This window comes from Tamandua tetradactyla, chromosome 7, assembly GCF_023851605.1.
Source record: "Tamandua tetradactyla isolate mTamTet1 chromosome 7, mTamTet1.pri, whole genome shotgun sequence".
In the NCBI taxonomy this organism is placed as follows: domain Eukaryota; kingdom Metazoa; phylum Chordata; class Mammalia; order Pilosa; family Myrmecophagidae; genus Tamandua; species Tamandua tetradactyla.
The window spans coordinates 138,278,957-138,300,909 of record NC_135333.1 but is presented as its reverse complement, the minus strand read 5'-3'; the positions used below and the strand labels follow the sequence as shown (position 1 = coordinate 138,300,909).

Genomic DNA, 21,953 nt, shown 5'->3' with positions numbered 1-21,953 from the left:
ATTAATTAACCCATACTTATTTATTTATTTCTGAAATTTACTCTAGTGGTTGTTCCATACTTTATCCCCATCTGTCAACCAGGTAACTTCAAAGCAAATAATCAATACTATTATCCGTATCTAGACACATCAAATTATAATTCATTTGCTTAATTGGTCCTAAGTCTGCATGGCTCTTTATGCTTTCTAAGGTACTCTCACATTCTTAAATAGTTTCTTTAAACTAGACTACCAATCTATATACTTACATGTAACTTCATGAACTTGCACTATGCCTATATTTACAAGTAAAAGCAATTGTCCTACAAGCAAGTGGTTGTTTACAACAAGCAACAGATCTCTCAAACTTGAACTACTTCAATAATTTTCACTCTTTATACCTCTGATCTAAATAATCTTAGCTTATGGCTATAACTACTTCATTTTCAACTTTAGGTTAAGTTTCTGATAGTCTAAGCTAAACAAGAATTCTTTTTCCGTTTATTTTAACCATAGCTATGTAAAAGTTAGGCTTACAAAACCTCATTCAGTTACAAATTGAGAGAGAAGCATAAGGGAAAAATAGAGATTGCAAGTTAACACTACTAGTTTCAGGTATCCCTCTCATCCTTCCACTCATCCCCTCAACTCTCTCTCTAAACACTCATTTCAATTTCTACTGTCAGACAATTTCAGTATATCCTAACACTCTTCCACTAACCATTCATCACCAAACATAACACTGTACCTACTGGGTACCAGGCCCAATGCTAAAGCTATAAAATGGGGCACCATGACTTAAGTCTTGCCTTCAAAGCACTTGTAGAATATAGGAAGAGACTACCTTGTCAATAAACACAAATAAATATAAATGTCAAAACTTATAAATAGCAAAATACAGGCATGAATTTGGTGCTACAGAAGCATACAAGAAAAAAAAAAAGTACTACCTGCCAAAGGATAGTGGTACAGAGAAGGAAAAACAAGCTAGAAAAAAGTTTTAAAACACTCGGATATTTTTTTAGGCAATCAAGTGCATTTATGTTCTTAACATCAGTAATCAATTTACTACCATTTGTTGAACTCAATCTTAACCAGAATTATATTAGACAAAGGCTTAGTGTTGAAAAAGTATACTTCCTTAGAATAGCCTGAAAGCCTTGCCTCATTACCTCAATACATAAATATTTCTACCTACTACTCTCCCTTCCTTCCTCCCCACTCTCCAGCAAGTCTAGCACTTTGTCTTATCTGGCATGTATTAAAATTAGAATTACACATATACCATGGAATTACTTAAAAGTGCTTTCTTAATTTTGAAGAACTTATAAAAGTAAGATAAGAAGTTGATTATATGGCTTACCCTCCAGGTTTCTATAAATACATTCCTTTAATCCCTACTGTGACCTGCCAAGTAGATGCTCAGTATATATTTTCTGTGAGTAAGACATCATGACACATTAATAATTACACATACACAATATTAAGTATCTCATAAAAGCTAAATTAAAAACAGTCCTTCAGCATTACAATCTACAAACGAAGAGGTGGTAGAGTGTAGTGGTTAAAAATATGGACACTGAAGACAAGTAGCGTGGCTCTAATTTAGACTTGCCATTTAATTGTGTGACCTAGGCAAGCTACTTAACCTCTCAGTTTCTCAATTTTCTCAAATATAAAATGGGGATAAAGTATTACTTTTTCCCTATATTGTCATGAGAATATAAGTGTTATCATAATGTAAAGTGCTTAGAGCAGGACCTGGCATGTAGATTAAGTATTAATGGATAAAAGAAGTAGTGGTGGTGGTTTTACCATCTTCTGGAAACTGGGGTAATTTTTAATCAAAAATACAAATAACACCACCTTTCATTGGTGTACCTCCTTTAATTCTGGAGCTCCTCTGCAAAAGACGTAGACCAGGAACGGAAGGAGGAAGAGAATTAAAAGTTCCATTTTTTAGCAGTTACTCCCAGTTTTTAATCCCAGCTCTCTGGCCTCTGACAACTAAGTAAATACAGACAAGTTACTTCACTTCTTTGAGTCTTCTATTCTTCATCTGTAAAATGCAAAAACACCACCTGTATCCCAGGAAGGCATGAGGACTAAAGAAGTCAAGGTACTGAACACAACAAGCAGTGACTTGTACATTGATGGTTCCTCCCACCTCCCTACATTCCATATTTTATTCTCATGCCACCATCATAAGGTTCACATTAGCTTGAACCATAAGAAAATGTCATTTCTTTTTGTAGATCAACAATAGTCAAATATTGGTAATTTATATGGTCCAACATAATGCCATTCCCATTCACAAATGGGGAAAATTGGCTCAGAGAGGACTTAATCAAGGTCAAACATATAGTAAGTGATGGAGCAAAAACTTAAAAACAGATCTCATAATTTTTCATTTGTCCAGGTGATTTGTTCAGTAAGTCCATTCATTTTTCAGTGAGTCCTCCTTAGGAGAAAAAAGAAAGTACACTAACTACTATAAGATATATAAAACTACTATAACTTACAAGTTTTTGTTCTACCATAAAAAAGGGGGTGGGGAGAGGTAAATAGAGTTCTAAGAATCTTTCCATTTTAAAAACTATTTGTGGAGTGTCTGTGTGTGTGCTGGGAGGTTGAAAGTGTAAGCAAAATCAGAGGAAGAGAATATCGTAAAGGAAACATACATATATATATATATATATATATATATAAATCTATGTTAATTCAAAATGCACAACAGGAGCTAATTAGAAACCTTTCCACAAAGCAGCTAAACATTAAATATCCATCCTGGTGAAACAACAGAAGTATTCAACGCCACAGATGAGTTGTTCGCCAAACACAAAAGTGAGAGCTATAATAAATGTATTCACTTCATTTCACAAAGGTATACAGTAATATATAACATTACTATAATGAGAAACAAAAAAATTAAAATAGCTTTTCTTCTAATAATAAGAAATGCACTATTATAGTAAAATTGTGTAACCATCAAGTTCATCTCTATAAATTCTACAAGGGATTAAGAGTTAGATCACATATTTAGAAGATCTGTCCAAACGTGAAAAGTCCCTAATCAAAATGCACAGTACTAGTAAATAAATAACAAATGTTACCAGAACAAGGGCTCATAAAACTAATGAAAACTTTACAGTATTAAATATTTACTATGATTGGTCCAAAACCTATTCTGTCTCTTTTCTCCTTGGTTTGTCATTCACCATTTTTTTAAAAAACTGCATGAACAACAAAATAAAAATAAGGATAAGGAACAGAAATTGGGACTTTCAACAGATTTACAAATAGAATGTTTTTGTTGTTTTAACCCTCCTATCGCCCTTTCTTATGTAATCATTTCCATGGCAAAACACTATATGACTCTTTCCTGACAATGAAAGAAAGGAGCTGGGGACGTGGGGAGGGGGGTGTTTGTAAAAATGTGAAACGGGTAGGCATGGTATATGCTACCTTTCCACGAAAACTGAACAGTCTGGCTCTTAGGAATGAGTATTAATTCGGCGCTCTTCACTTTTAAGAGCTTACCCTTTAGCCATCACAGATTTTTGTTTGAATCACAGAAGAACTGGAAATTGCACGTACGCCGACTCCACTTAATGTAACTCCTTGACTCCACTAAGCTCGCTGTTCCCCGGGCGATCGGAAAGAGTTGTCAACGCTGGAAGGGCAGTGTAATTACTTCTGTGCAGCTCTTCTCAACTCCCCGAACAAAAGTCAGGCTAAGCTGAGCTGCCTCCTAAGCGCGAATCCCGGCGCCTGCTCTCTGCCACCAGGTTTCACCGAAACCTGCCGAGGGTGACCTCTATGCCTCGGCATCTTCCCTCGCACGCCGTTTACTCAGACTCAGGCATGGAAGAACCCCTGGACCATCGCCACTGCTTCATTCCGCACCAGCTTCCGCGTCGAGTCCCGTGTTGCGATGTGCTTCTGACTTGTTCGGGACCTCTCTTTCCACTCCCCAACCCCGTGTCCACAGATCCGAGCCGCTGGAGCCCCCGCCGACAGGTAACCAGGCTCGGATCTCACGGCCCCGGGCGCTCGGGACCGCGCAGTTAATGAATAACGCGCCCGAGCCCGGGGGGCGGGGGAAGGAGACTACGAGGCCCCGGGGATCTGGGTCGACGTCGTCCGACGCCCACCAGCGGCCACTGGCTGTCCAGGGCGCCGAGGTCGCCTCCGCCGCCACGGGTCCCCGCGCGCCACACCCTCCGCCGCGCCGGCACCTGCACCTGCGATGGACGCCCCTCCCAGCCGGCTCGCGGGACGCGGGCGCGCGGGCGCTGAGGGGGGTGGTGCTCCAGCATCCGCGCCCCGGGCCTCTCCCTGCGGCGGTCGCACTCACCTGACGAACGTACCGCGGCCTTTGCCCGCGCTCAGGGACGCTCACAGGGACGCTCTCAGGGCCGCAGAAAGCGCGCCCCGAGGTAGCGAGCGGCTGAGGAAGACCAGGGGCCGACGTAGCTATACTCCACCGCGGTGGGCGCGCTGCACTGAGAGCCGCCGAGGGGGCGCGGGACTGCGCCTGCGCCGGGAACGCGGCCGAGAACGCGGCCGAGAACGCTGAGCGACCAGTCCCCGCTGAGGGAAGGTGGAGTCTGGAGGCGGGGCATGGAGGCGGGGCCTGGCTGAGGGCGGGGCCGGCTTGCGGCCGAAGGGGCACCCAGGCTTTGCGCCCCCTGGCGCCAACCATGGCTCATAGCACTTGGCCGAGCTTGTAGCAGGTGCCTCTGCTCGGGCCCTAGGTACCTCCATTGGCGGTTTCCCTGGGAACCGGCGTGAGTCGGCGCCGAGCCGAATCTCTTGGGTCGGAAGAGGCGGCCTTAGGTTAACTTTGAGTGTGTTGGGTTGGCCAGGCTCCAAAAGGGAACCTTCGCTGTGAGTTGCGAACTACCAGAACCAACCGTAGCGGAGAGGTGTCCATATATAACCTTATAACGTGAAGGGGAGGGCAAGAGGGCGGGCCGATAGAAACCAGCGTTCCAGCAGGAGCAGGGGCATTCGAGAGTGTTCTTTATCTGTCCTCTCTCACCTTTTGTGTCAACTGTTTTGCCAAACTTCTGCCCTACTTTAAGTCCTCCAGGTAGGAAAACGGAAACTACAGAACCAAGCTCCAGAAAATCTGATCAAAAAGGCAATCACAATAAATGTCTCCATGCTTAGTAAAAGAGATACATGCACTTTATGTGATACACATATTGAATACATTGACCACATTAGCGTCGGAAAAGAAGAGTAGGTTATGTTTACTGGGATCAAAGTTCATGGGTTTGAATCTACCACCTACTAGCTGTGTGACCTTGAAGCAAGTTAATTAATCTCTGTGAGCCCCGGGTTTCTCATCAGTAAAATGGGGATGACATGAGTACCTACCTCACTGAGTCACTGAGAGATTAAATGATTTAATACTTATGACACACAGTGCCTAATGAATATTAGCAATTGTAATTAATAGCATTATTACTATTACCACCCACCTAGTTATATCCAAACAGAAACATTGAACATCATTTTTACTCTTTTATACCCCACCTCCAACATATCACCGAGTCCTACCCATTTTAATTCTCACGTAATTCTTAAATCTTTTCCCTCTACCACATATTCACTACCACTGGATATGACCTTCCTCATTAATGGACTCCTAACTCTTCTTTCTTACTTCATATACTTGGTTATTCATTCATCAAACATTTATTGTGCTCCATATATGTGTCTACTGCTAGGCTTGGGGGACAGAGAATCCATTAGAAACAGTCCCTGCTCTCTAAGGGCTCAAAACTAGTCGGGGAGACACGTATGTTAGTAACAAATGGAGTGATATTCAAATCCACCCTTCATGGTACTTGTTTTTCCAGAGTGCAAGTTAAAAATTTAGTAGTAAAGTGTCATATAAGAGCCTTCGATAGTTGAACTGGACAGTGCCCAACCTCATCTCAAGCTGTTCTATTCCTCCCTTGTACCCTGATGAGGGAGGATGAGGGAGGATAAGGAATGGAGAGTTAAGACTTAAAATGTAAAGAATTCTATTTCCTTTTGGAATGTTGCAAATGCTTTGGTAATGGATGGTGTGATGAGAGCACAATAATGTCAACATAATTAACAGCACTGAGAAATCTATCTGAATATGGTTAATCTCAATATAAAGCAAACTGCTTGGGTCCCCAGTCTTGACTCTCATACATCCTGCCTTTACATATGCTACTCCTTTCTCTTATGTCCTGTTTCCCTTCCTCTTCCTTACCTGACTATTCCTGGTTTTCCTTAATTATTCAGCCCAAGCTTCAATTCTATCGTGAACCTTTCCCTGTTGCCTGTCACCAGCCCTAATCCACCTTTCTTACCCCCACCCCAGGTAGACTAGGGCTTTTACTCTGTGCCCCCATCTGACTTCTTTCTAGCACATATCACCTAGAATTGTAATTTTATTTGTCTGATTTCTTAATGAGATTATGAGCTTCTTGAGAATAGTTGCAAGGCTTGTCATGCAGTCGGACTGGCCTCATAAAGGCAGAAAGAGTGAATGACATGCATACATACAGGGTGTGCTGTTTTGGTGTATAAATATCTAGAGGGCAGGGCCTGTGATATGTTTTACATAAGACCAAAAGCATTTATGAGTCTACAGGAAATAGTAAGCAATACCCACATGCCTGTGTTCTATGTTGGTCTATTTACAAATCACCTACCATGCACGTTGCTCTTTGAAATGTAATTAGAGATGTTTCCTCTCACATACTTTACCTGTTGCACACTAGCACAGTTGGAGAATGAGAAGAGTAATATGTGCAGTTCCCAAAAGTAACACTTCAGTGTCTTTGCAGCACAGAGTCCAAGATATGTTACAAAATATGAGATACTCTGAATCTCAATCAGCAAAGTGTCTGAAGTGTTGTGAGGATCCTAAGTTGGGTTGCCTACCCATGCATTAAAGGGACAGTCACTTCACTGCCTTTAAAAACAGGGAGAGGTGGACTGCTGGGTCAAGATGGCGGCTTAACAACGTGTGCATTTTAGTTCGTCCTCCAGAACAGCTATTAAATAACCAGAAACAGTACAGAGCAGCTCCTGGGGCCATGTCAGTGACCAGACACACAGCGTACCCCAGTCTGGACCAGCTGGACCGGCTGCGAGCACCCCCCCAAACCGTGAGTTCCCAAAGCTGCGGCAGCCAGCACCCCTCCCCAGCAGGCCGCTTCCCAGAGGGGAAAGGAAAGGACTTTACCAGCAGCAGGGACTGGGCACAATTAAACGCCAATTGTGGAACTAATTAACAAATTCTGACTACTAAAAATAGGCCCCCAGCATAGGTGAACCTGATCAAAGCGGAGGTTGCTCATTTTAGCCCTGGGGCCAAGGGGGCAGGACTGACAGAAAAAGGGGGGAAAAAAAAGAAGGAAACAGAGGTTTGTGTGGCTGTGTGTCTACAAAGGCTTAACTGCCTCTGGATACAGCGGCAGGACTTTTCAGGCTGCACCTGCCCTAGGCATAGGCAGAAGTGAGCTCTTTTAGGGGCTTGTCTGGAGCCTGTGCCTTCCCCAGGGGAGGGGTGAAGCCCAACTCAGGTGGAATTCCTCCATCAAGGAATTCAGACACCAGGGCTTGGTAATTTGAAGCCATTAAAACCAGCCTACAACCTCTCCTCTGTCTCCACCACATCCCCAGCAGGGAGAGTCTGCCAAAGTTAAAGGTACCGCATCATCTTATGCTGCTGGGACCCACAATCAGACAAGTGCCACAGAGTCCAGAGACTTCACAGGAAAGTCTTTCAACCTGCTGGGTCTCACCCTCAGGGAAAACTGATGCAGGTGACTCTTTCCTCCTGTTAGGAGGCCAGTTTTGTCTGGGGAAATCTGGCTGGGGTCTATAATATCTAAGTAAACCCTCCTAAGTGTGTGGGGGTGGGAAGGCACCACACAAGCAGGGCAAGAAACAAGAAAAGAAGAACTGAAAATTTCTCCTCTGTTAAACAAAACTTAAGCTAAAGGTCCAGATAAAGCTGAATGGAATGCCAAAGAACAGATAGACAACAAATTCATCCAGCAAGAAAACCCTAGGTAAAAGAAGTGAAAGCAATCTCCAGGATAAACTAATTAAGGTAATTAAGTGCCTAGACGCCAGCAAAAAATAACAAATCACACTAGGAATTGGATATATGGCCCAGTCAAAGGAACAAACCAACAATTCAAATGAGATACAGGAGCTGAAACATTTCATTCAGAATGTACAAACAGACATGGAAAACCTCATCAAAAACCAAATCAATGAATTGAGGGAGGATATAAAGAAGGCAAGGAATGAACAAAAAGAAGAAACTGAAAGTCTGTAAAAACAAATCACAAAACTTATGGGAATGAAAGACACAGTAGAAGAGATGAAAAAAAACAATGGAAACCTACAATGGTAGATTTCAAGAGACAGAACATAGGATTTCAAAACTGAAGGACAGAACATCTGAAATCCGACAAGAAACAGAAACTATAGGGGAAAAAATGGAAAAATATGAGCAGGGACTCAGGGAACTGAAAGACAATATGAAGCGCATGAATATGCGTGTTGTGGGTGTCCCAGAAGGAGAAGAGAAGGGAAAAAGAGAAGAAAAACTAATGGAGGAAATTATCCCTGAAAATTCCCCAACTCTTATGAAAGACTTAAAATTACAGATCCAAGAAGTGCAGCGTACCCCAAAGAGAATAGATCCAAATAGACATACTCCAAGACATTTAATAATCAGAATGTCAGAGGTCAAAGAGAAAGAGAGGATCTTGAAAGCAGCAAGAGAAAAGCAATCCATCACATACAAGGGAAGCCCAATAAGACTATGCGCAGGTCTCTCAGCAGAAACCATGGAGGCGAGAAGACAGTGGGATAATATATTTAAATTATTAAAAGAGAAAAACTGCCAACCAAGAATCCTATATCCAGCAAAACTGTCCTTCAAAAATGAGGGAGAAATTAAAACATTTTCAGACAAAAAATCACTGAGAGAATTTGTGACCAAGAGACCAGCTCTGCAAGAAATACTAAAGGGAATGCTAGAGACAGATACGAAGACAGAAGAGAGAGGTGTGGAGAAGAGTGTAGAAAGGAAGACTATGAGTAAAGGTAAAAAGAAGGAAAATTAGATATGACATATAAAATCCAGAAGGCAAAATAGTAGAAGAAAGTACTACTATTGTAGTAAAATAACACTGAATGTTAATGGATTAAACTCTCCAATCAAAAGACATAGTCTGGCAGAATGGATTAAAAACAGGACCCATCTATATGTTGTCTCTACTCAAAGGACACGAGGCCAAGGACACAAATGGACATTTACACATCAATGTTTATAGCAGCATTATTAACAATTACCAAGAGATGGAAACAGCCAAAATGTCCATCAACAGACAGTTGACTAAACAAACTGTGGCATTTACATAAGATGGAATATTATGCAGCTGTAAGACAGAATAAAGTTATAAAGCATGTAACAACATGAATGGACCTTAAGGACATTATGCTGAGTGTGATTAGCCAGAAACAAAAGGACAAATACTGTATGGTCTCACTGATATGAATTGACATTAGTGTAAACTTGGAATATCTCCTTGGTAACAGAGACTATCAGGAGATAGAAAGAGGGTGAGATATTGGGTAATTGGAGCTGAAGGGATACAGATTGTGCAACAGGACTGAATATAAAAACTCAGAAACGGACAGCACAATATTACCTAACTGTAATACAATTATGTTAAAACACTGAATGAAGCTGCATATGAGAATGATAGAGGGAGGAGGGCTGGGGACATAAATGAGATCAGAAAGAAAGATAGATGGTAAAGATCGAGATGGTATAATCTAGGAATGCCTAGAGTGTATAACAATAGTGAAATGTACAATGTACAAATTTTAAAAATGTTTTTGCATGAGGAAGAACAAAGGAATGTCATTATTGCAGGGTGCTGAAAATAGATGATAATTAATACTTTAAAATGTCACCTTATGTGTGAGACTAAAGCAAAAAATGTTTATTTGTTACAAAATTTATATTTTGACTAGAGCATTTCCTAATATAATTCATGTAGATAGTTTGATTGAACGTCATAAGTACTTGGAATCTCAGGTAGGACATGAGATTTTGTTGGTTTGTCCAGAGTGATGCCCCGATGAATCCCAGAGTGTTTTGATCTGTGACTAGAAAAGTATTTGCAAGCCCCCTTTGGGGAATGGTGAGAGTGGGGAGATATTTAACTTCCCCAAGTTGAATTCTTGATATTCTCACAAGCAGTATGGACAACCAAAGCTATAGGCTGAGCCCCAGTCTTGGGGTTTGTTCATATGAAACTTAACCCCACAAAGGATAGGTCAAGTCTACTTAAAATTTAGGCCTAAGAGTCACCCCCAAGAGAGCCTCTTTGGTTGCTCAGATGTGCCCTCTCTCTCCAGCCAACATGACAAGCAGTCTCACCACCCTCCCCCTCTCTGCATGGGACATGACTCCCAGGGATGTGGACCTTCCTGGCAACGTGGGACAGAGATCCTGGAATGAGCTGAGAGTCGGCATCAAGGGACTGAGAAAAACCCTAGAATGAGCTGAGAATTAACATCAAGGGATTGAGAGAACCTTCTCGACCAAAGGCGGAAGAGTGAAATGAGACTAAGTGTCAATGGCTGAGAGATTCCAAACAGAGCTGAGAGGTTATCCTGGAGGTTATTCTTATGCATTAAGTAGATATCACCTTGTTGTTCAAGATGTAGCGGAGAGGCTGGAGGGAACTGCCTGAAAATGTAGAGCTGTGTTCCAGTAGCCATGTTTCTTGATGATGACTGAACAATGATATAGCTTTCACAATGAGACTCTATGGATGTGAAAACCTTGTGTCTGCTGGCTCCTTTTAGCTACTATATCAACAGAAGAGTAGAACATATGGAATAAAAATAAATAATAGGGGGAAGAAATGTTAAAATAAATTTAATTTGAAATGCTAGTGGTAAATGAAAGCGAGGGGTACGGGATATGGTATGTATAATCTTTTCTCTGTTATCGTTTTATTTTTTTCTGTTGTCTTTTTATTTCTTTTTCTAAATCGATGCAAATGTTCTAAGAAATGATGAATATGCAACTATGTGATGATATTAAGAATTACTGATTGTATATGTAGAATGGAATGATATCTTAATGTTTTGTTTGTTAATTTTTTTAATTAATAAAAAAGTTAAAAAAATAAAAAAGAATTTAAAAAAACAGGGAGAAAAATTTTGTAGTGTGCTTGATTTTGCCTTCTTTCCCTTTTATTAGACAATGAAGTAAATTGTACAGTTAATGTCAGATACAAATTAAAATTATATTGAAGTTTTTAAATCTAAAGGCTTTCCCATCCATACCTAGGGCCAGAAAGCAAAGAAGATGATTGCTAAGATTTAAAAATCTAAACTTAAACTAACCTTTCTAAGGTGTTTCTCTTAGTTATGACTCTAACTGCTTGTTTGCCTCTGTTTTATCTTCATAGTTAGGAAAATGTATATTTGCATGGTACTCTCTAGTTTCAACCTGATTTTATATTAATTATATCATAGTTCCTGTACAAAAAATAATTTAATATAGGTAGACAGATATTATTCTTCATATTTACATATGCAGAGCTTAGATCACACCAGAGTTAGAGTCATAGTCTTCAGAATGCATGGTAATACCTTACGAACAAATGAATTTAAAACTCCTTAAAAAGTAGTTTGGACATCTTTGTCTAGCAGCATGACAGACTAGAGATCTGGTTGATTCTCCCACCATAAACAACTTGAAGTGCTGTATAAAACACATAAAATAGCTTATCAAACATATCAATGAGCTGTCAAGGACATAAGAAACCCTCAAGGGCAAAAATAAGGTGAAAGCTCAGTTTGACAGTTCCTTAGTAAGTTGAGTATAGAATTACTACATAAGCCAGCACTCCCACTTCTAGGTATATACCCAAAAGTATTGAAAGAAGGGACTTGAACAGACACTTGCACACCAATGTTCATCACAGCATTATTCACAATTGCCAAAAGATGGAAGCAACCCAAGTGTCCATCAACCGATGAATGGATAAACCAAATGTGCTACATACATACAGTGGGATATTATTCAGCTGTGAAAAGTAATGAAGTTCTGATACATGTGACAACATGGATGAACCTTGAAGACATCATGTTGAGTGAAATAAGCCAGACACAAAAGGACAAATAGTGTATGATCTCACTGATATTATATAATTGGAATAAGCAAACCCATAGAATCAGAATCTAAACTTTAGATTACCAAGGATGAGGGAGGATAAGGAATGGAGAGTTAAGGCTTAAAATGTAAAGAATTCTATTTCCTTTTTGGAATGTTGAAAATGCTTTGGTAATGGATGGTGTGATGAGAGCACAATAATGTCAACATAATTAACAGCACTGAGAAATCTATCTGAATATGGTTAAAAGAGGAAATGTTCAGTTAGGTATATGGTAATAGAATAAAAATTTTTTGAAAGTCCATGGGAAAAAATTAGATGAAAGCAGTAACCCAGACAGTGAATAATAATGACAAATGGAAAGGGCGGGGGAAAGCTGGTTACAGGGAAAAATGTACAAAAATTTTCTTATCCAGCAAAAATAGCTACTTGTGGGCCAGTGCTTACGTTCCTATAAAAACTTGATTCTGCAACTCGATACAAAAGTAGAGTTGTCTCTAAAGTGTTTTTCATTAGAGTTATCACAGACAACACCATATTTCAAGCTCCTTTTATGCTCTTGGAATAAGAAACTGAAAAAATTGGACAGCTGAGAGAAAAGGTAGCAAAAGAGCTTGGAGTTCATAAAGTATGGTTTCCTTCCAAAGAGTCATTTTAACAAGTTATATATACATAAAGAAATGTTTGGGGAATTAGCTTTACAGTTACTTCCTCCCTCCTCTCCCTCTTCCTCTCTATCCATCTATCCGTCCATCTCTCTCTCTCTCCCTCTCTCTCTCTCACACACACATACATACACACACACACACATCCATTTAAACAAATATTTATTCATTGCTTCTCTATGCTAGGCATGTAAATAATCTGCAACAAGAGGAAAAAAGAGAGAAAAGACACAAAGAAAGGACTTCCTGACCTCCCCACAGTATTTCAATTCCAGGTTCCAGTGCATTGCTGAGGTTTAATTACATCTTTGTCCATGGTTCTGTGACATCCTTGTATTCTTGAAATTATTTCCCCTTTTTGCTTGAAATATTTTTAACGGATTCCTATTACTGGCTTCCCAATAATTATCAGAATCAATCCCTTTTTGTCAAGGAATTGACATCTATAGCAGTTAGGATATATGACAGAAAACTCAAAGTACAGTACCTTGAAACAAAATGTTGTTCCTCTCATATAAGTATAGGCAGTCCAGGGTTGATGTAGTGACTTTATTATCAGTAGGGACAAAGACTTCACAATCCTAAACATGCACCTTCCACCATTTGGTTCATAATAGCTGCTCAAACTCCAGCTATCACACCTTATTCCATCCAGCAATAAAGAGGTAGGGGCACGAAAGAACACATCTATTTAAGGATACTTGCAGAAGTTGTACACATTACTGCACTTTCACTGTTTTTGTCAGAATTTAGCTGCCAGGGATGTTGAAATGTGTAGTCTCTACCAAGTGGCCATGTGCTCAACTAAAAATTAAAGTTTCTAATACTAAATTAGAAGAGAAGAACAAATATTGGAGATAGCAATCTCTGGTTCATCATTTGAGGCCAGAGTTAGGATAAGAGATAATGGTCATGGGGAAGAACATAGAAAACACAGCAAGGCATTGTCAGGATAACATCCAGTGTGTTCAGTGATGGTGCATGATGCAGATTAGTTGGTCCATGGAACTAGGACAGGGGGATAGATAAACCTGGAATGATATGTGGGAGCCAGGTTGTGGAAGATTTTAAATGCCAGACTACAAAATGTGGAATTTGGTAGTCAGGACAAAGTCACTGAAGGATTGTAAGATAGAAAGAGAAATGATTAAAATAATGCTTTAGAAAGATTAGTGTGGTAGCAATACCAAAAATATACTTGCAGTGAGGGGAGAAGTTTGGTAGGGGAGGGAATGACTAGAGGCAAGGAAATTAGATAGGATGCTACGTGTGAGATAGTAAGAGCTATACTGTTATCAGAACAGGAACAGGGAAACATTTCAAAGGATGAATTTGTCTACTGTGACAAGATATTAGATGCTGGAAAATAGTGTATTGATATTTTTCACTATCTCTATATCTTATCTCCCCCTAGGATCCAGTTCACCTTTTGAGACCAGCACGATGATTTTACTTGGGAAAGCACCTTGGTCAGGCCATGTGTTTCAGGTAGAACTGAATTCCAGCCCTGACTCCAGGACTGAACATGTGACCCAGTCCTGACCAATCGAGAATCCTCCTACCTTTGTAGTTGGCTTAGTGATAAGCAAATGATTCCAGCAAAACCAATAAAAATCAATTCTGAGACTTGGGAAATTGTTGGGAAAAGTGAATCTCTCTTTCTACCAGAATTGTTAAGAAGGTACGTCTGAAGCTGCCAGCAGTGTTCTTGCCACCCAATGAAGAAATTGCCTGAAAATGTAACTAATTCGGAGAAGGCAATCCTGAGAGATAGAAAAATCAGTGTTTGTCCTGATGACATTTATTGACCTCCTGAATCCAGCTGTGCCTGGAACCAGTAAATTTCTCTAAGTTAGATTGTATTGAGATTTTCAACCATTTGCAACCAAATAGAAGGTAAGGAATGAGTCCGTGATAATTCCAAACTCGTTTTGAAAACAGTATCATCTACTTGTATCATACATAGCGTTAACCAGGCTTGGCTCTGATAAATTTTATCTGTTCTAAAATACAAAATCTACATTCCAAAAAAATGTGATCATAATGCTTCCTTGAAAATAGAAGCCATGTAGCAATAGCAGAGCAGAAAGATGATTCCAAACTTCTTGTCAAATAAAAATGAATAAAACCCTTACTTTGTTTAAATCATCACCTTTTGGAGATGAATATAACTCATAAGCAATGTATAAGTCATGTAAGGATCTTGGGTGCATCCTAAGTGTAATGAGAAGTCATCAAGGGTTTGATGAGGGATCAGAGCAAAGTTTAGGAGAAGCTGTCTGGTAGTTATGTAGGAGGCAGGAGTGGAAGCAGTCGATGAAGTAGAAAGCAATTGCTATCATCCTGCTGAGAAATACTAGTATATTGGAATAGGGTGGTAACAATGCAGTCAGAAACAGTTGTATTTAGTATTAAAGATCCTAACTCATAAAGGACATTCATGTTTTGATATGTGTGTTCAATAATAAGACAAGCTGGCAAAGTCCTTCTCCCTCCTTCACGATGTGTGTGCATTCCACTTATGTTTTCACTGCTTTTTCCTGTAAGAGACATTTTAAATATTTCTCTTAACCATACTTTGCTTGTATGAGAATGTATTAGAGTTAAAACTAAGCTGCTGGAACAATGGGCAGTACAAGGATAGCTCAGTGGTAGAATTCTTCCCTGCCAGGCTGGAGACGTGGGTTCAATTCCCGGACCATGCACTCCAAAAAAAAAACCAAGCTGCTGGAATAAATAAACCCCACAGCATGGTAACCTGAAATAGCATTTATTTCTCTCTCATATAACAGTCTAGCCAGTCTATACTCTTCTCCACAAGGTCATTCAGGGACCCTGTTTCCCTCTGTCTACAGTATATAAACTGACAAGAGATGGATTTCTAACATATAGGGGTAACACTTCAAACCAACAAGAAAAGAACATAAAAACCACCTGAAAAATTGGCAGAGGATCAGACAATTTATGGAAGAGAAAATCCAGAAAGTTAATAAGCATATGCAGATGCTCAAACTCATGAGTAAGCGGGATCATGCCAAGTGTTGGTGGAAATGTAGGGCTACAGGACCCTATACGCATTGCCAGGGGCTGTGTAAGCTTTGTAAATTAAGTTTCTGAATATTCTGTAACTCAGCAATTCTGCTCGTGTATATATCTCAAAGAAATTCCCATACAAGTTCAGACGGGAAGTGGATGAAGAAATTCATTGCAGGGTCATTCAGCAGATGAATGAATAGGTAAAAAAGTGGCAGGTCCACATCATGGAATATAATGCCACGATTAGAAACTACCAATTAGAGGTCCACAAAGCAATGTGGATGAACACAGTGCTAAGTGAAAAACAAAACAGATTTAGATATATGTATCTAATGTAGGCATATTTAAAAACATATAAACATGTAGGCATATTTAAAAGTGCATATAAAAACAATACACATTTTACCAAACACATACCAATAAGAAAATACATACCAAATACAGCTGAATGGTTGCCTGTCAATGAAGGGATAGGAATAGGAATAAGAAGAACAAATATATAAGTGAAACTGGCCTTGATGAATCAATTATGATAATGTGGCATTAACTGCTAGGTATGATCAACTCAACTCTCCACTCTCTTCACATGCAATTTTTCAAAAATGCAGCAAAATCACAAAAAGAACTTAAACATAAATTGAAAGAAGTGGGAGAAAAAAATTAAACTATCTCAAAAACGAAGGTAACATTGAAAATGGCAAAAAGTAGAAAAAACACTTGTTAAGGAAAACAAAGCAAAACAAAAACACATTTTTTAAAAGGAGGTATGGAATACCAGATTGAGAAAACCAAATAAAATTAATGGAAGTAAACAAATTATTTAAAAGAATTAGAGAGGAAATTATGTAAATAGGATAACAACAAAAGAAATCCAACATATATCATCAAAAAAAGAATCTAAATATTGGAACAGAAATATTTAGACAAGTACCATATTTTGAAAGATGTTCCAGAGGGAAAAGAAAATCTAAATCTGTAGATTAAAAGGTCATAATGAAGAAAAAATAGGTCAAACTGAGAGCATTTATAAAGCTACTGGATTTCTAAGATAATGAAAAAATCTTTTAGGTATGGAGCAAAATGATCAGGATGTTTATAAACAAAAATAATTAAAACGTGACCCAAAGAATTTTTTTTCTTTTAAATATGGAACACTTTACGAATTTGTGTGTCATCCTTGTGTAGGGCCTATGCTAATCTTCTCTGTATCGTTTCAATTTTAGTATATGTGCTGCCAAAGCAAGCATGATCCAAAGAATTTTTAAATCCAAGGATTTTGTATCAGTGAAACTTGTTCAAGTACAAACATAATAGGTAAACACTTCTGAATTAGCCAGCAATATGGGGTTTTATTTGTTTGTTTTTTTTTAATTATAGAAGTTGTAGCACTATGGTTTTCATGAGCCCTTTTATAAGACATTAATAGAAGATGAACTTCAACCAACAAAGAGATGAATTTAGAAATAATAAAAAAAAAAAGAAACTGGGGCGGTGCAATGATGGCTCAGTGGCAGAATTCTCGCCTGCCATGCGGGAGACCTGGGTTCGATTCCCTGTGCCTGCCCACACACACAAAAAAAAACTTAACTGAAAAAGAAACTGGCAGTGATCTTTGAATCTATGTCTCTAGAACTAAGACTAAAACAAATGTTAGAATAATAGTCATAGAACAGAAAGTAAATATTATAAATTCTGATAATATAGCAATGAAATAATAGAGGTTGAGAGAAAAATAAATAGAATAAACACTAAGAGAAATAACATAATTAGGGGATTGGGAGTGGAAGAGCAGGAAATGTACTGCTCACTGCTTTAAATAATATCTAAAAAATAGAAGATTAAGTGTAACTTATAAAGATAGCTACTGGAACAAAAAAAAATACCCTCCAAATTCAAAAAGACACGTATGCAGAGAATATATAGGCCATATAGTGAAAAAAATTAAATAAGCAATACACATTGAAAGCATAACCAAAAAAGATAATAAAACAACTTTTAACTCAATAAATGTAAAAAGATTAAGCTTACCAATTAATTGAAAATATATTTCAGATAAGATAGCAAAACAAACCCCAGTATATGCTATTCACATAAGATACACTGAAAACAAAGTGATTTCGGAAGGACAAGGTATAAAGATAGGCCAAAATAAAAGGCTTGCTAAGCAGAATGAAAGCCAATATCTTTTTTTTTTTTTTTTTTTTTTTTTGCATAGGCAGGCACGGGAATCAAACCTGGATCCCCTACATGGCAGACAAGAATTCTGCCATTGAGCTACCGTCGCACTGCCCTGAAAACGAGTATCGTATATCAAGCAAAATTTAATTCAAGGAAAAACTGTTAAGTGAGCCAAAGGCAGGCACTTTATAACAAAGTGGGAACTGTAAAATTAGGATCTCACACTTATGAATATCCATAAGATAGCAGTTAAATTCGTAAGGCAAAAGCTACAACAAATTAAAAGAAAATGAGTAGAAAACATGGCTTATTTATCTCTCTCACCCAGGACAGGACAAGGGCACACACACACACATGCACACTGCAGTGGTTTAAAAACCATAGTGCTACAACTTCTCTAATTAAAAAAACATGTTCTTAAATCTAAATCCATTCCTGTGGGTGTGAATCCATTGTAAATAGGACCTTTCGGTGAGGTTACTTCAGTTCATGTGTGGCCGGCCTGATAAGAATGGGTCTTAATCCTATTACTGGAGTCCTTTATAAATGGAATGAAATTAAGACAGAGTGAGAAAAAGCCACAGGAAGCAAGAGGCTGAGTATCAGTGGAACCCAGAAGAAAAGGAAGAATGCAGGAGACGCTGCCATGTGCATTACCATGTGACAAGCTAAGGACCAAAGATTGCCAGCAGCCTGCCACAGAATGCCACAGTCTTTGGGAAGAAAGCACCATTTTGATAATGCCTTGATTTGAACTTATTCCCAGCTTCAAACCATGAGCAAATAAATTCCCATTGTTTAACCCAACCCATTTCATGGTATTTGCCTGAGCACCTAAGAAACTAAAACACACACACAGACACACACACACACTAAGTAAAGATAGAGAAGACCTAAATAAAGTAATAAGATAGATTAAATGCGTTATATTTGTGAATTTATATAAGTATATACAAGAAAGAATATGGATAAAAATAAATAAATAATAGGGAAACAAATGTTAAAATAGAGTAAATTGGAATACTAGTAGAAAATGAGAGGGAGGGATAAGAGGTATGATATGTATGAGTTTTTTCTTTTTTCTTTTTTATTTCTTTTGCTGGAGAGATGCAAATGTTCAAAAAAATGATCATGGTGAGGAATACACAACTATGTGATCATATTGTGAGTCATGGATTGTAACCATGTATAGAATGTTTGTATGTCAAGAATGTTTATATGTTTGTTAAAGTTTGACAATAAAAATATTTAAATATATATACAAGAAAGAGAGAATAAGAATACATCTTTTCATACTATCCATAGACTACTTGCCAAAATTGATATTCATCAAAATGTGCTTCAGATAAGCTTAGGATTTTATCTACCATGGGCCAGCAGCATACTCCTTTATCCTCAGCCCCCTTTAACTACAAATTTATGTTTGTAGCTTTCATTTCCTTTACATGTTGAACTTCCAGCTGGAAAAAAAAAATTTGAAAACCATTGTCATACACATACACTTAAACAACGTGTAAAAAATATTTTTTTAATTTAAGAAGTACAGTTCATATGTATAGAATGAAAGAGCTATAAAGCAGCAATATCCAGTAGGAGATCTAACTGGCCCTAATTAGCCAGAACACAGAAACTTTGTAAGGCCATCCTGCCAGTGAGTAATTTAAGAGTTTGTATCAACATGAATGTTTACTAGATGTGGGGTGCCTGCAATGAAAAAGTGGGAAATGTTTCTATACTAATTCAAGACAAAAGAGAAGTCTGATGCTTCTTGCATCATTCGTCAGGAGAGTTTGTAATTTGAATTTTGCCATAAAAATTATTTTTCTGGTGCGAAGATGGGAATTATCTTGACTGTGAGTATAATTCATGCCTGTCCCTTTAACCATTATCAGTTGAAACAAAGACAAAGCGACGTATGCAGCTTGGGTTTATTTTGATGCAGTCAGAGGGCTACGTTATAGAAACTTGTTGAAGAGATGTTCTGAGCTCAGGGACTTCTGAGGATTCAGGGCTCTGAGGGACCCAATTTATTTAACATTCACAAGCCCAAGAGACTCCTTCCTTGCTGTTCTGATGAAACATCTAAATATACTGAGCTCAAACCACAGGATAAAGGGAAGTCTTTTGTATTAGGAAGTGAAGATCTCAGACTCAAACCAGGCTCAAGAAATGAGATAATGGCAAATGCATTGAGCTTAATGGAATGGTAGATTTCAAGGAGCTGCAGTACTATTTTAGTAGAAATAAAGTCCAAGTTTCAGAAGACATATATTTTGATGATATGAATCATATTTTAAGTTTCTACAGCTGCTTTTGATGTGTAAACCTCAAGATGTTTTTCAATTACCAAGTCGCTCTCCTGTCTATGCAGCTTGGTTGCAAGAGGATTTAACTTCACAGACCTGAAAGGGAGCTGTGCCTATCAAAAAAGACACAATTTAACTAGGATCTGAGAAGTAAAAATGAATAACATATGAATCATAAAATTATCCTAAATTTCAGTTTACATGATTCTCTTTCATGAAACTGCTGAAATCCAGGCTGATCAGAAGCAAAAATTTGGAGTAGAAATTCACGAATACACTTCTTGAATACAGTCCAGACTTCTCCAGAACTTCTCAGTTTCATACATAATCCTCTCATCATTGACATAATCAATATTTATCAATGAGTTCCTGTCTTAGCTAAATATCTTTTAGGACTGAAAATGCTCTAACATCAAGCTCAGGTGAAATAATTCCTGCCAGACTAGCAGATACTTTTGGCTGCAGGGAATCAGCATCTGGCTGACCAATGCCAGCTCAAGGCCCAGATGATTTAGATCATTGCAGAAGCTGACCTTTGAGGCAGAGAGCAAGAAGCAGTGTGAGAATATAGCTTACCATGGTAGGTTATAAGGAGTAAATGAATAATATAAAGGATTAATTGTCCTGTCTTTTGGGTCCTGAAATTTCTAGTATATTGTAATTAAGAGACTTTGAGTACAGGCTAGTCAAGAGATATGTCACCCCTAATTTTGGTAGACTGTGCATTTTTATTAACACAGTTGATTAACCAATTTTGAAGGATTCCTTTTATAGTATTCTAAAATTTCAGAGCTTTTGAATATCATTGTGATAATTGGGGTCATGTGTCTACTTGACCAGGTGATGGTGTCCAGTTGTTTGGTTAAGCAAGCACTGGCTTGATTGTTATTGTGGACAATATGTGGACTTAAATCATCAGTAAGTTGATTGCATCTATGACTAGTTATATCTACAATCAACTGAGGAGAATGCCTTCAACAATGAGAGGAGTCTTCTTACACAGTCAATTGGAGGCTTTAAAAGGAGTAGTGATGATTTAGAAGGGAGAATTTCCATCTCTACTTCAGACAGACAGCTTCTCCTGGGAAATTCATCAAAAACCTTCACCAGAGTTCCCAGCTCGTAGCCTGCTGTTCTAGTTTGCTAGCTGCCTGAATGCAATGTACCAGAAACGGAATGGCTTTTAATAAGGGAAATTGAATAAGTTGCTAGTTTACAGTTCTAAGGCTGAGAAAATGTCCCATTTAAAACAGGTCTATGGAAATGTCTAATTTAAGGCATCCAGAGAAAGATACCTTGGTTCAAGAAGGCCAATGATGTTCAACGTTTCTCTCTCAGCTGGAAGGGCACATGGCGAACATGGCAGCATCTGCTGTCTTTCTCATGGCTATACAAAAGTGCTCTCTCCAAAATGTTTCCTCTTTTAAAGGATTAATGGGTGAAGTCACAACTCCATGGAAGCTATCTGATCAAAAGTTACCACTCACAATTGGGTGGGTCACATCTCCATGGGAACAATCAAAATGCTCCCACCCAGTAATAATGAATGAGGATTAAAGGGCATGGCTTTTCTGGAG

At 38.6% G+C, this 21,953-nt stretch overlaps 1 protein-coding gene, 1 long non-coding RNA gene and 1 other non-coding gene across 5 annotated transcripts in view; 1 reads left to right on the top strand and 2 right to left on the bottom strand.

Moving 5' to 3' along the window:
* Positions 1 to 4,515, bottom strand: part of RAB3IP (RAB3A interacting protein) — an 84,517-nt gene extending 80,002 nt beyond the window's left edge. The window contains exon 1 of one of the 2 annotated variants that reach the window (XM_077111406.1): positions 4,337 to 4,515. Coding sequence is in view for 1 of the 2 variants with exons in the window: in XM_077111405.1 (XP_076967520.1) it covers positions 3,520 to 3,530 (11 nt within the window). In the remaining variant the exon portion in view is untranslated. Of the gene's footprint in view, positions 1 to 3,519; positions 4,189 to 4,336 lie in introns of those variants that run through there. The other variant, XM_077111405.1, reaches the window with a different exon arrangement.
* Positions 4,500 to 14,482, top strand: LOC143642697 (uncharacterized). Of its 2 annotated transcripts, none has more exons than XR_013155797.1 (2): positions 4,500 to 4,736; positions 14,271 to 14,482. It is a non-coding gene; the product is annotated as an uncharacterized LOC143642697 (long non-coding RNA). The 2 variants fall into 2 exon arrangements; XR_013155796.1 differs by having other exon boundaries at positions 4,500 to 5,074.
* A 2,550-nt stretch (positions 14,483 to 17,032) lies between these two features.
* LOC143642962 (U6 spliceosomal RNA) lies at positions 17,033 to 17,135 on the bottom strand. The gene has a single exon (XR_013156020.1). It is a non-coding gene; the product is annotated as a U6 spliceosomal RNA (small nuclear RNA).
* Positions 17,136 to 21,953: the final 4,818 nt, after the last annotated feature.